The following is a 14,080-nucleotide window of genomic DNA, read 5'->3' as shown; positions in this document are numbered from 1 at the left end:
TTAAAGTAATGTATTCATCAAAATTCATTGGAAAATATAGATCATATAGATATTGAAGTAAAAGAAATTAATTAAAGATAAGTTGTGTAAACATATGTGAATAAAAAACAAATACATGTGAAATGTAAAACAGTATTTCAAGTTCGGAGAAAAACTTAATCACATATGAAAGAAGGGGGAAAATAGATATTTAAAAAAAAGGAAAAATATCAGAATGGAAATACGATCAGGCAACAAACGAAACCGCTAGTGAGAACATGTTTAAATAAAATGGGAAAATGGTGCATGTAAAAACATGCTTGTTAGACACACCAAGAAAGAAATGTTTGAATTCTAAATCTGGAATAAAATTCTTATCTGAAAATAAACATTATTTCAAGTGGTTAATATACATTGGACCAATCTTTTTTGAACACACAGTATGAAAAATTAGTTGAAAAATCACGAGGTAATGTATTATAAATTTCAGGTGCTAAATAGAAGAAATGTTTGATGAATATTTCCTTTTTATGTGAAGGAATTTTATAGATTTCATTGGGTCTTCTCGAAGATATTTTATTCATAACTGGGCTGGAACTAGAGGGAGGCAGTGGGGTGGGCAACTGCAGGTGTCCTGCACGGCAAAATTTAGGGGCAGAAGGTTTAGGTGGAAACAAAGTACGCAGTTACGAAATTATCAAATTTGAAAATGGTAGGGGTGGTGAAATAACACAAATATCCTAGTTACAACCCTGAACGTAAATATTTATTTACCAAGGATATGTTTTGCAGTGGAATCCTTATTTGAAATTGAATAGCGCAACATTTTAATGAACTTTTTTGGATGTTTATGATTAGAAGTAGATTGGTTTTATAGTCGCATCCCCAAATCTTTTTTCTATATTGCAGTGATGATTGAACCAAAGCATAGTATATGAAACGTAGAAAAGAATTATTAACAAAATTTTATATGTGATGAAAACTGGGTCTACCTCCCAGAACCTCTGCCAACTTGTCCACGTTCTTCCATACAAAGTTGCTTAAACCCTCAGATATGAAGCAACTCTTGGAAAAATAACAGGTAGAATTATCTATCATTCTGCCTGTTGGTAGAATAACTATGATGAAATAAAAATTGGTGCGAAAAAAAAAAAAAATCAGTTCAGGAGACTAATTAAAAAAATTATTTTAAAAAATTACTTCTATTTTCCAAAAATGAGGCATTTTTTGTTGAAATCAGGATGTATGGTTGTGTCATAAAATTAACATTGAAACTAAATCTTAGTTGAACACAGGTCAAGTGCGACTTCCGGCGTTAAATTTTGTTCTCCACGATTAACTTTTCGCCTTGAAAGTGTTCTGTTCTGTGTGGGAACCACTTAATTACACAATAATTATTCAAAAAAATTGACATTCTCATTTATTATTAATTTTGTTTGGCATTAAATATTTTTCATTTGGCATTTTTATTCTAGGTTTCTTTTTCAGCCCTCAAAAGTTTTCAAGAAATGCTCAATTTCAACAGGAATCAAGATTCTAGAATCAAAGAAGAATTGTCTGATATGAATGATACCCAAGAATTTAAAGACAGGTAAAAATACAAAGTTAAGTTTTTATTGTTTTGTTAAGACTAAGCTGTTCAGGGGGACCAAAGTGATAGAACAATAGATTTGGCAATCTTTTTTCCTTTTTTGGTCATTTTCTCACATTTCGGGGGGGGGGCGGCATACTCCCAAGTTCCCCCCAGCTACAGCCTTGGCTGAATAGGAAGTGGAGAGGAATTTTTGGAAAGACATTTATAGGCCTCTGTGGATAATCACACCATAGTCTCCTCACATTTCTGGTGAGGGTGCTAAACCATTACCAGGAATGCCACTATACCCATTTCAATCATTCACTGGTAGTTCAGTAAAACTGATCATTTTTAAGAGCACGTGAAAGCTTCACTTAAAAAATTTAACCTACCAGCTTAACTTTTTTCAGTAATATTCATCGTTAAATATTCTAGTAGAGAAAGCTTGCGAAGAAACCTTTTTTTTTTTTTCACTTTTTATCGATTAACTTGATCAGGTATTGATGGGACTGTAAGCAAATTCTCAGATGACTTGAAGCTTAAAGTGTTAGTCGGGAATCAAGTTATAGGGAGAAGCTCCAATGCTACATGAATATGATTGCAGCATGGGTTAACGACTGTAGCATGACTTTCAGCATTGACAAGTGTATGGTCAGTTATTTTGGTTCAAACAACCCACTTTTCGCTTATAAGTTGAATGGTGGTGTTATTCTAAATGCAACTAGGATCACCGATTTGAGAATTCCCATTTACGAATGGCTTAGGTTTTCTGAACATTGTTCAGCAGTGGTGAAAAAAGCGTACAGAATGCTCAATTTCTTTCTCAAAAAGGTCTTTTTGCATTCTCCTAAAGTGATCCTTCTACTTTTCCAGGGTTTAGTTTGTCCCATATTGTAGTATGCCGTATGGTTTTAGAGACCATACTTACAGAGGCACATAGACTTGAGGAGGTGCAGAGAAGAGTGCTCTTGATGGCACACAGGGCTTAAGCTATGAAGAGAGACTCAATTTTTTTAATATGTTTATATTGGAAGAGGGCAGGTGTTGGGGAATATGATTGAAGTGTGCAAAGCTTTTAATGGGATGGGCTATGAGTAATTAATACACCATCAATCAACTGCTTCAACAAGGGGACACCAGTATTGATGGGGAAGGGACAACTCCAGGTTAGGGTGTCACAAGAGATTTTTCTCTAATAGGGTTGTGAATAAATGGAGTAGCTTACCTCTGGGGGTTGTGAATTCTAACACAATTGACATGTTTAAAAAGAAATATGATAAACTTACTTGGATAAATTGAGAAGCTATCCATATTTAGATAAGACAACCATAATTTTTTTTATGAGCAGTATATTATATTTTATCAATTTTTTTTTATTGCTGTATTTTTTTATAGCTCTTATTGGGTTGCTGTATTTTTTATAAAGTTAGATATATTTGACATCCATATTTTTTATTGGCATCTTTTTCAGCCATTTTGATGAGCATTTTGTCTGTTGTGGCCTTTGTATACGTACATAAACCCTTTAACACTGAACAATGACATATATAATGAAACACAAATATAATTAAGTTAGGCACAATATAAATTTACTGTTAATTTTTCCATAGATTCCTTGCTGATCAATTTTCGATTTTGAAATTCTTAGCTTCTTTCAATAATATTTTGATTCATTTAAAGCAAATGATTCTGATAATTTTCTTTTGGTTTATTGATGTGGAGCTACTTCTGACTGAACGATTTTTCTTTGTTGCTTGATGGTCCACAACTCTGATCAACCACCATTAAGGAACTTTACTGCTACGTACATATTTAACACCTGGATATGGACTAACCATGGAAGCCTAACCACGTGTGCTTGTGTATCCAGTGTTGTGTGTTTTGCATTTAGTATGTGGTGCCATCTATCCTCTAAATTACCAATACGTAGATATGCAATTGAATGTATGCTTGTGTTATGGTCTGCTAATCTTTATGGTAGCCTATACTTTTTCAAAGGAATAGCTGACTCAGAGTTAGAAAACCACAAAGTCTTATTCAGGTGACCACCACTGAGCCATCTGCGGTAGCAAACCCAGATTTTCAAGATGTGAAGCTGTCACAGCTGGCAACCACTGACGATAACCACACAGCCGCATAGCGGATAAATGGCAAAACTCAAATTCTTGAATCCAAAATTTTGCAGTTGGTAAAAATAGTTTTCTAATCAAAAGTTCTGAATTTATTCTCAAAAGCAAACTAAAAACTAAGGACACAATTTTTTTTTTCAAGTTTAATGATGAGGTTAATTATTAAATTACTGTACTTAGTAAAGAAATCTAGAATTCAAGTGCTTAGCAAAATTACTACTTATTTTGCCTTGAAAAATTTTAAATTATTGAAATTCCTGAAAAAGTGGTGAAAATCAAATTTTTGCATTCATTCATAAAAACTGGCACATTTTGAATTTGTCTCATCTATGTCTTTGAGTATGAAAAGATTATGTATCCTTACTCAACAAGTATTGAGTGTGGTACACACACAAAAGAAAGCATACATCAAAAGTATGCCTATAACAAGCAAGCTATCACAGTGTTAGGTCCTAGCAAATGTATATGCGCATTGAGCATGCTATAAGTGATGCAACGTCCCTTATGGGAGTTGCTTGCCCGGTTCGAAATATCCAGTAATAAGGTGGCAAACGACAAGTGGAAAATGATTGCAAGTAAACTTTCGCATGAAATATTATTTATTAAATTCAATATAAGGTTAGTCAATTTTAACAGTAGGTTAGTACAACATGGAGCCCTCTATTTGACATTAACAGAAAGGTACTGGCTCACCAATTGATGATCATCAACAGTCAAACTTTTATGCTGATTGGACATCCGATGTTGTTAGTCACTTCGACGTAGCTTTTCCCCGCAAGTATCAGTGAAGGTCTCTCGGTTGAGAGCCGGATCGTTTCGATTAGCACCAGGAGGCTTCTCGGTTGAGGGCCGGACCACCTTGATCAGCTCCAGGGGGCCTCTCGGTTGAGGGCCGGACCACTTTGATCAGCTCCAGGGGGCCTCTCGGTTGAGGGCCGGACCACTTTGGTGTCACTTACAATGTGTAGCCTTGACAAGGCCAGCTGCTACGTCTATCATCAGCAACAAAGAATTTTGACTATGAAAATTAATGCTTTCGATTCCGGACCTGCCGGGAAACAAATTCAAATACTGTAAACTATTTCATTTTAACTAATTATCAGCTTATTTTCTCAGCCTAAGGCCAATGGATACGGTAGCAAGACGGTGAATCGTCCTACTAGGGGGCTTCAGTTGAAAAGAACAAACAAAGGATGAACGCAATGTGAGAGACAAAGAGGGAGGAATTTATACTCCTATTTCACAAGAAATTTGAGACCACATGTCCTCGCAAGGCCTTTTTGCCTCAACAAAAATATCGGATTTACATATTCATGTGTCACTATATTATAAACATTACAATTGAATTATTACATTGGAATCTGGCAACATGACACAATCCGGAGAGCTGATCAGACTCTCCCGATTATGTAAACAATACCAACAAGACAATAAGAAATGAAATGTTCCGACGGAGGTCTGCAGCCCCACGGCGAAAACAAGTGAGTACAACACTATATTTTCCGTACAACGAGACTTGTAACAACTCCCCCGGGAGGTTCTTTAATAAAAATAAAAATATTTAACCGGGCAAACCCTTAAGCCTAGCCCAAACTATACATAATCTGGACCAGACCCCTCCACAAAAATAGCGACATCGTCGTCATGAGGGAAATTAATTTATGTGGGACATCAGTAGCCCGACCTCTGGCCCGTTCTCGTTCGACAGCCGAAAGACCTCACCCGCCGACTGCCAAACTAAGCAAACACTCTGGCCCTTACCGGTTTGCCAGCGGGTCGTCGGGTGGTTTCCGGGAAACTGAGAGGTCCCTGGGGTCTAAAGTAAGAAGGAACTTCCCACATAACGACAAGATCACCATTAACGTAGAGGGATCGGATCCCGATACGTTACAGTGAGCACGTTACCTAGTAGGAATTGAGCAAGTTTTTTAGTAAAATGTGCATCACAGGCCTCAGGGTGCCACTAAAGTGCTCCAAGAGTAAGCAAGGATGCTGCATGATATTTAATATTCTAATGTTGTTTGCCTCTGGGAAAGTAAAAAGTTAAGAAATTCCTATATTATAAAATGGAAATTTTCAAGTCCATGAACCTGTCTCTGAGAACTTTTTTTAGAAGTATTCTTAATTCCGTTTAACGAATCGATAGAGTTGGGCACTTTCATCTTTGTTTGCTTTCTTTTGCCAATCCATGGCCTAGCTGCTTCATATCTTAAATGAAAGCCTTTTGAAATTTCAGAATAACAGATGCTTTTTTCCTTGGTTTGTGTGTGATCCCCATAACAATAATTGTCTCACATTGGCACCTCACCAAATATTTATCATGCTTTAGACAAAATTCTAAAAGTTGTCTCATGATCATGTTTCACCAATTATGAACAAAGCTTAGACAAAGTGCTCATAATCTAGGTGTCTGTCACTTTGTGGCTGGAATCTTAAGTGTAGGGAGTTACTGCTGTTTCCAGCCAGACCAAGACCTCAATTCTTTCAAAATTTAGTTCAAAATGATTCATAACAGTTTGTTGTCTAATATATTTTTTTTTACCTCTTTGATCATGACCAAATCATAGTTTTATTGTTGTTTAGAATTGTCTGCTTCAAGTTTGATTAATAGTGTGAATCACTATGCAAGTCACAGAAGTTTTCCAGTGTATAGGTTAATAGTTTATTTTGATTTTTAGGCCTATACGTTTGTGTTCTGGTATTACGACCTTAAGTAATCAATCATTTCTGAAGTTTTGTGCCACAGTTAATTATGTGTTTTTTATATTTTACAGTGAGGCTACTCTTTGGGCAATTGCTTGGAAAATATGGTATAACATTGGAATCGAAAGTACAAAACCCCCACCAGACAGACTTGTTAATGATGCTGATGCAAGAAATGATTTTTCTTTACTGTATATTCCATCGCAACAGTTCCTGACTGCTTTGGTTCAAATATTCCCATACTTATTTCAGCATATCAAGGGAAGGTATTTATGTTTTTATACATATAAGTATGGACATGATTATATAAACAGTGAAACTCCCATATAATGATACACAAGGTACTAAGGAAAAGTATAGCTAGCAAGATTAATCATTATAAATGGACTATATTAATACCATGGGAAATGTAGTGAGAACCAGATAGTAATATGGTTATATAAGCAATTATCGTTGTAGAAGTTAGCATTATGTAGGAGTTTCACTGTATACAGGGTGCATATCTAACTCTCATTGCAAATTACTAGCAAACCATTGATCCTAGAGGCATACTTCCAATAAAAAAGATATCAAATAGCACATTTAGACTTCAGGTGCTCATCCATATTGCAAGGGATTGTATAGTTATTAAAATAGAAAAATTTACTTTTTATATGGACATCTTGTTCTCAAAAACCCAATTAGAAAGTCGTTGACCCATCTTTCCTGAGGCTAAAAAAAAAATCCATGTTTCTAAATGTAATATTTGTTGAGATATATGAATTTATAAAAATCTGAAAAAATATGGTAACAAAGCATTGTTAGTTTATGTGGTTCTTTCTCTCATTTTCTTTCATTTTTGAATTCAAATATCTCAATGAATATTGCACTTGGAAACATAGATTTTTTTGGTTGGGCTCAGAAGAGACAGAGCAACCACTTTCTAATTGGGTTTTTTAGGACAGGATGACCAAATGAAAAGTAAATTTTTATTTCAATAACTGTAGAACCCCTTGCAGTATGAATGATGTATCTGAGGTCTACACATTATATGGAAACTTTTTCTTATTGCAAGTTCCTCTAGGACAGCGTTTCTCAACGTATGGTCTGCAGACAGACTTGATAAAATTATTCACACATTGTAATTGGTATTAGCAATATCCATATAGGTTGAACTAAAATTATACCTTCATACTTAGGTTCACCGTACATCATCAAGGAGAATGCAGGAAATTGCAATATTAAATATGGGATATCACTAAATTTTACCAAAAATTTCACTTTATTGTTTTAAATGCAATTTACTAATTACTGCTAAAATTGCTGAAGTGTGTGGAAATAAAGGGCTGCTGAAATCACAGTTAACAAAAATGTACAGTATTTCATGAAAAAATATTCTAATGATCTGATGACCATATTTTATTAAGAAAAATATGATAAACTGGAACATTAAATAATAATCCATAAAATACAGAACATCAGCAATTGTCATTAAAAAACATAGCAAAAGGTAGACGCAATCACCAATCATAATTAAAATTGCAGAAAAATTGTGGAAAAACATTAAACCTGAAAAATATGTGAAATGAATATTTATAATTTTTGCCATAATTATAATTTTATTTATATTATTGAAACACTGTGTGTATGACGACTTTAGCAATTATTACAAATTCAAATAAGTGTCATTGTAAAAATAGGACACACATAAAAACATAGGAATAATAAAAATTATAGGAATGTTCTGTAATGCGGAACACAAGTGGTCTGTCAAATTTCAAGGTTTCAGGCATTTTATTGGTCCTTGTTTTCAAAAAGGCTGAGAAACACTGCTGTAGGTTCACCAGTAATGGCCAGATTGCATTACTGTAGATTCACCAGTAATGCACTCTGTATATCACTATAAGGACTAACCCTTTCCTATCCAATTTTTTCTCCTACTATAATTTACTTATACTTCTCAGCTTTTGTTTATTTTCAGAGTGAAATAGTTTGAGGGATTACATGTAATTATCTGAAGTTTTAAAAGAGAAATGCATATGATCTAACTTGATGATTTTATTATCTATTTTAAATTACATAAAATAATTAAAGGGAGGGCCGAAGCTGCAAAGGGGGCAGACAAATGCAGAAGAAAAAAATGTGTCTGACACATCTGAGATTGGAGTAAAACAAGAAAATCATATTGTCACTTGAGATCTGTCACAGGTTGAGAAAGGTTTAAACTAAGCTATTAGTTGCAAAAATTAAATCTCTATTGAAAAATATTTACATATGTTATATTAAAAATACTTTTTGCTATGTCCTGTATGCCATACTACAGGGGTGCAAGAGCTGCGCCAATTGCGCCAAACTGCGCCGAAACGGTTCTCTTGCTACATGGTGCGCCAAGGCGCCGAATCCCTGCGCATTTGCGCCAATTCTTGTTTCTGGTTCGCGGAGGTACCGCTAATGCACTGTAGTGCGTCAAATACCGGGAATTTAGGAAAAAGAAGCATGCAAATTTTGTTCACGGGACGCGTTCTTTCCGAGACACGGAAAAAATTACGGAGGGAGAAACTTTAATTTTTTTTTCACTTCCCACCATCTACCACAATCGCGTTATGTCGTGACCTTGGAAAGTAGTTCTACTACCTTGAAGTATAAAGTCCTATACTGTTATTGGTTAACCGGCAGGCTATGAAAGTCCCTGAATGAATATACCGAATTTTCTGATTTCGGAGACCGTTTTTTCTCCTGCGGGTTATATACTGAAAATTACGGTAATTTCGCGGCTGCCAACCTGCGTTCAAAGACCGCATACATCGAAAAGAGGATTGGTTTACTCGTTTAAATTACCGACATTTTTCGAAGATCATTGGAAAAAAATGGGATCTGTTAAAACTCCAGTTAAAGTATTCATAGTTTTGTCATCTAGTCACTATGCGGTCGTGTGATTATCGTCGGCAGTTGCCGATCGTGGCAATTTTACATTGCGAAAATCCGGATTTGGTGAACACAGCGGCGGCTCGAGGAAAACAATTTCTACCATGCGGAATCTTTTTTTGGCGCTACTGACGGCGATTTTTTTTTTTTTTTGGTAAACAAAGCTTTTTTCACCCTTGCAATTCCATTTGGCACCCCTCCTAGAGCGGTACCCAATATGGCCGCACGGTCCGCCACTGCATTGGTGGGGGAGGGGCATGCTCTTAACAATAGTCAAAGGAAGGAGTTTGTACTAGGAGCATGTGCTCATTTTACATAACTTCTGTGAGATACCTTTTTTATATTAATGTCCTACCTTTCCAAAACATGCTGGAGAGAATGAAACGTTTGCACTCCCTCTCGTGCATTGCTGGGATGTTGCTCAACATTGTATCACCAACAGAACTATTAATTATGTGTGATGAATGGGTTGCACTACAATGCGAATAATTACAAGAAGTGAAATCAGTTCAGAGAATAGATAGATATTGGGCAAACATATTCAAACTTTATAACCTTGAAAGCAGCCCAAAGTTCAAAATTTTGCCAGTTTTGGTGAAGGCTTTTTTATCTTTAGCACATGGTAACGCAGACAGTGAAAGAGAGTTCATTGTTAACAAATGAATAAAAGTCTGTTCGAGCATTGAAAAATCTGTCCATCCAATGCTTTAATGGAATAAGACATATAAAATCTTATGTTCGAGGGCATCAAATATTTCAAAAAAATTGTCATCGAGATGTTGAACTTCTGAAAGCGACTCTGATTCGTAATCTATTAACATGCTATTAGGTTGAGAAATTGTTTAAGTAAATAAGGTATTTATATTTTTCTCGTTTTTTGCATTTTGCTTTTAAATTTAATAATTCCTTTAAATTTTGTGAGAAGCTAATTTTTTTCACGGAAACCCTTATTATATTCTGCACGTACTTTTTTTGCTATATCAGGACGAATAAGAGTTTGGTGTTCAAGCAGCAGAAATTCTTGTTGCCTAGGTTTTCAGTATACATGCTGTTTAATTTGAAAAGAGTCTAATAATTTTTATTCGTCATTTCAGTAATGCATGTTTTAGTAGGGACAGAGATAAGATAATTCAGAAAAAATTTAAATGGATTTTAATTTGTGAAGGAAATTTATTTAGAATTATTTGTTTCAACCATTTTTGGCAAAATTTTTGGCATTTCACAGAAAAATTACTCCTTATATTGCAGATATAGTTCGTTTTTAGTTCTGCTCCATTTTCAAAATTTCTGCTCCAAAAATGAAATTTGCTGCTCCGAAATAGATGAGGGGCGCTTGCACCCCTGCATACTATGTAGAATTATATCAGTTGTCAATTGCTCAACTCCAGCCTTCCATTAAAATAAATAGTGACATATGAAATTTATCTAACACAGATAAATTTCAACAACAATTGATTATCTAATTGTGAATGAATGAGCAAAAGAAAAAAAATCTTGGACACAAATTCGTGGAAAATTTATTAGTGAATGAAGCAGACAAAAACAGTCATTTATTGCTTTTTATTTTTTTGATTTAGTCTTTTGGTTAAAAAAATATATTGTGATAATTATAAGTAAAGTCTCTATACACATAACAGCAAAAATATTCTTTCTATGAGTTTTTATTTTTTGTGCATTTTAGTGAAAACATTTCGTTTGGTTTCATTCAAATACGTTTGTTTTTGACCAGTCCCTTAATCACTTTTTCAATTATTTCACATTTTTGCATTACTTCAGATAACTATGTACATTACTTCACATAATTAAAATTACTAGTTTTCTTTTATATCAGAGCAGGGCCATAGTATGCCTTCTCAGGGCACCGGGACAGGCATTTTCTTGGGGATCTCCCTGAAAGGGTGGTATTTTTCTTGGATAAAGGGGGGTTGGTTCCCCTCTCATTTTTCCAATAAGTTAAGTATAGTATATACACACGCACACACTGTAAAAAGAAAAATATAGGCTGAAAGTGGATCTGAATAGGCCAAGTGACGGTTCCACAGAAGAATTATTGGGAAAGAGTTATACTCAGACTGAAAATGAAATTAATAGAATTAATAATGTCTATCTTACTGACTTAAAGAAAAAATGTCAAATGATAACTTCATACAACTACACAACACAGTTTTTTCTTACATTTTTCTCATCCCACTTTTTTCTCTGTGCTCTCATTCTTCATGTTTGTGCTTGATCTGATTATTATTTGAATATTGTTTGTTGAAATTTTATTTGGTGATATTTAAACATTAGTGCTGGTCTCCAATATAGAAGGGCCCGTGAAAGATCCCAGCCTAGGGGCCCCGTGCTGAGTGGTGTGATGGTAAAATTCTCACCTTCCACTATGAAGGTTACCGTCAAGGTCCATGGGTTCGAATCGGCCAATCGTTCTTTGCCTACTAAGCCTGGGGTGACCACCGATTAACCACAATTTAAAAGCAGTTTCTGAGAAAACAAGTACAGTAGTTTCTTGATAATCTGGCCCATCCATTAATCCACCATTTTCAGGCGCATTTTCTTTGAACATAGAAGAAAGCATGTCACTGCATGCCTGTGCACTGAAATTTACATTTAAATGGGCTTATTCAATTAACTTTTACTAATCCTGTGATTTTAGTAATTTTGCACACCCTGGTCAAATATGTGCCAGATTAGCGAGAGTCTACTGTAATAGTATGAAGATCATAAGTAGTTTAGAAATCAGTGACTAACCTAAAGTAACTGATTTTTTTTAAAACTGACTAGATTCAAGTGAAGAAATTTAAAGATTTGACAAATATGCTCAGCATATTTGTTGCCTCAACTTAGTTACGGCCCTGTATCAGAGGTCTTTAACCTTTCCGACATTGTAGTCAACATTAATAAATAAAATTAGTTTCAATAAAACCTGCAGGCCTCAAAGTCATATAGCAGTAATTTGCTGTAATCTGAGTTGTTTTTTACATGCTTTATTCTGGGGAAGTATTACTTGGAAAAAATATATATTTTTTAAAATTAAGCATAGTTCACTTTGTTTACATAAAATTGGCTTTGATTTTTGATCCTAATGCTGACTCATATCAAATTACACATACTTGTTTATTGTTAATTGACTAAAAATGATTAATTAATCCACTCTTTCATTGAAAATGCAGTTAAATTTGATTCGTAGATTTGTTGATCTGGCTGTGGAATCATAGCACTCAAATATTTAAGCAACCTTAAGGAGATTAGCTTTCACCCACCATAGTTATAGAAGGTTAGCACCAAAAAATGATTTTAAAAACACATGTTATCCAGTTGCTGGTAAATGACTAAACACATACACTTTTATTTAATATTTATTTTTATAGGATTTTATGTAATGTATCAAATGTGATATTTTTTATGAATCTGGAAAGCATTTTCAAACCTAAATACTACAGTCAGTGATGTCACTCCATATTAACTTGTCTGTGTCCCTGGAACTCAGTTTGTCAAAACAAACTTTATTTCTTACCAAGTAAAAGCATACTTCAGGATGTGTGAATTAAATTTTTTCATGTCCTTTTCCAAATTTTCAGGTACAGTCGAATCCCGTTATAACGAACTCCAAAAGACCGTAGAAATCACTTCGTTACAATGAAATTTCGTTATAAAGGAATTCGAGGTTATTTAAAAATGTCCCTAAGTAAATTTCTCTAGGGGATTAGAAAAAGTGTTCATTAAAACGAGATTTTCGCTATAACTGTGTTCGTTAAAACAGGATTCGACTGTATTTGATGTACTATAGCATGTTAGTAACTTCATTGACAAGATAGCTTAATAGCCTGCAGGCTTCATAGAAATTGTTATTTTTATTTAGCTACGCTTAAATGTTTATTAGCTATTTTTTTAAAGAAAACTGTCAACCACAGAAAAAAGCCCAGAAAGCCACAGGTAGCCTGCAGACCATGCATTGTAGACCCTGTTTTATATGTTATGCTTTTGAAATAGAAGCATATTTGTGAATATATTTTATAGTTCATTAATAAATTACTATATATTTTATAGTTCATTAATAAATTACTATATATTTTATAGTTCATTAATAAATTATTATATCTTTTAAGGTTCACTTCAACTGATTTTCAGAAGCTATCAACAGTGTTGCAGAGTGCAGTGTCTGTGCCTATTCATGGAGAAGCATCACCTTTTATTTTACCATCTTTAACAGAAGTTGTATTGACACCTCTTCAGGAGTCTATTTTACATGCTATGCAAATTGTGCAAAAGGTTTGTCAGAATATACTTTCATGACTGCTATTCAATTATTTTATTGGATTTAATTTACAGCTATTCAGTTGAATTGATTCAGAACCACGCACAACATAAAATGTATTAAGAGAAAATCGTGAATTATGAACAATTTGAAATCTAGAGTTGTAAAATTGTTGAGAATAATCTTTAAGACAATATACTCTGGAAGAGGATTACTATTATAAATAACTTGAAAATATTCTTATTATTCTTAATGAGAATATTCTCCAGTTATTTATAGGGCCTAATAGTCCTTCTAGAGGAGATTGCCAAGAATATTTATAATAATCTATATTTTAATATTCTTTTTAAATAATTTGAGAATATTCTTATGGAGGATAATACTGGAGAATATTCTCTGGAAGGTGACTATCATTCAAATAACTTGAGAATATTCTTATTATTTTTGATAAGAATGCTCTCCAATTATTTTTATAGATGTAAAACTCTAGTAATCTTTTGAAAAATTCTAGAAACTATTCTTGAAGTTACAATAAAT

At 34.1% G+C, this 14,080-nt stretch overlaps 1 protein-coding gene across 2 annotated transcripts in view; it reads left to right on the top strand.

Moving 5' to 3' along the window:
* The window catches only part of mon2 (Mon2 homolog, regulator of endosome-to-Golgi trafficking), a 183,599-nt gene that overhangs the window by 126,286 nt on the left and 43,233 nt on the right, over positions 1–14,080 (top strand). For both annotated transcript variants that reach the window (XM_089233152.1, XM_089233151.1), the window contains 3 exons: positions 1,455–1,570; positions 6,456–6,650; positions 13,395–13,557. In XM_089233152.1, coding sequence (XP_089089278.1) covers positions 1,455–1,570; positions 6,456–6,650; positions 13,395–13,557 — 474 coding nt within the window. The remainder of the gene's footprint in view (positions 1–1,454; positions 1,571–6,455; positions 6,651–13,394; positions 13,558–14,080) is intronic.

This window comes from Pholcus phalangioides, unplaced genomic scaffold (assembly GCF_987345545.1).
Source record: "Pholcus phalangioides strain wild (caught in Gottingen) unplaced genomic scaffold, Ppha-v1.0 ptg000007l_1, whole genome shotgun sequence".
NCBI lineage: Eukaryota > Metazoa > Arthropoda > Arachnida > Araneae > Pholcidae > Pholcus > Pholcus phalangioides.
This window is presented reverse-complemented; position numbering and strand designations above follow the sequence as displayed.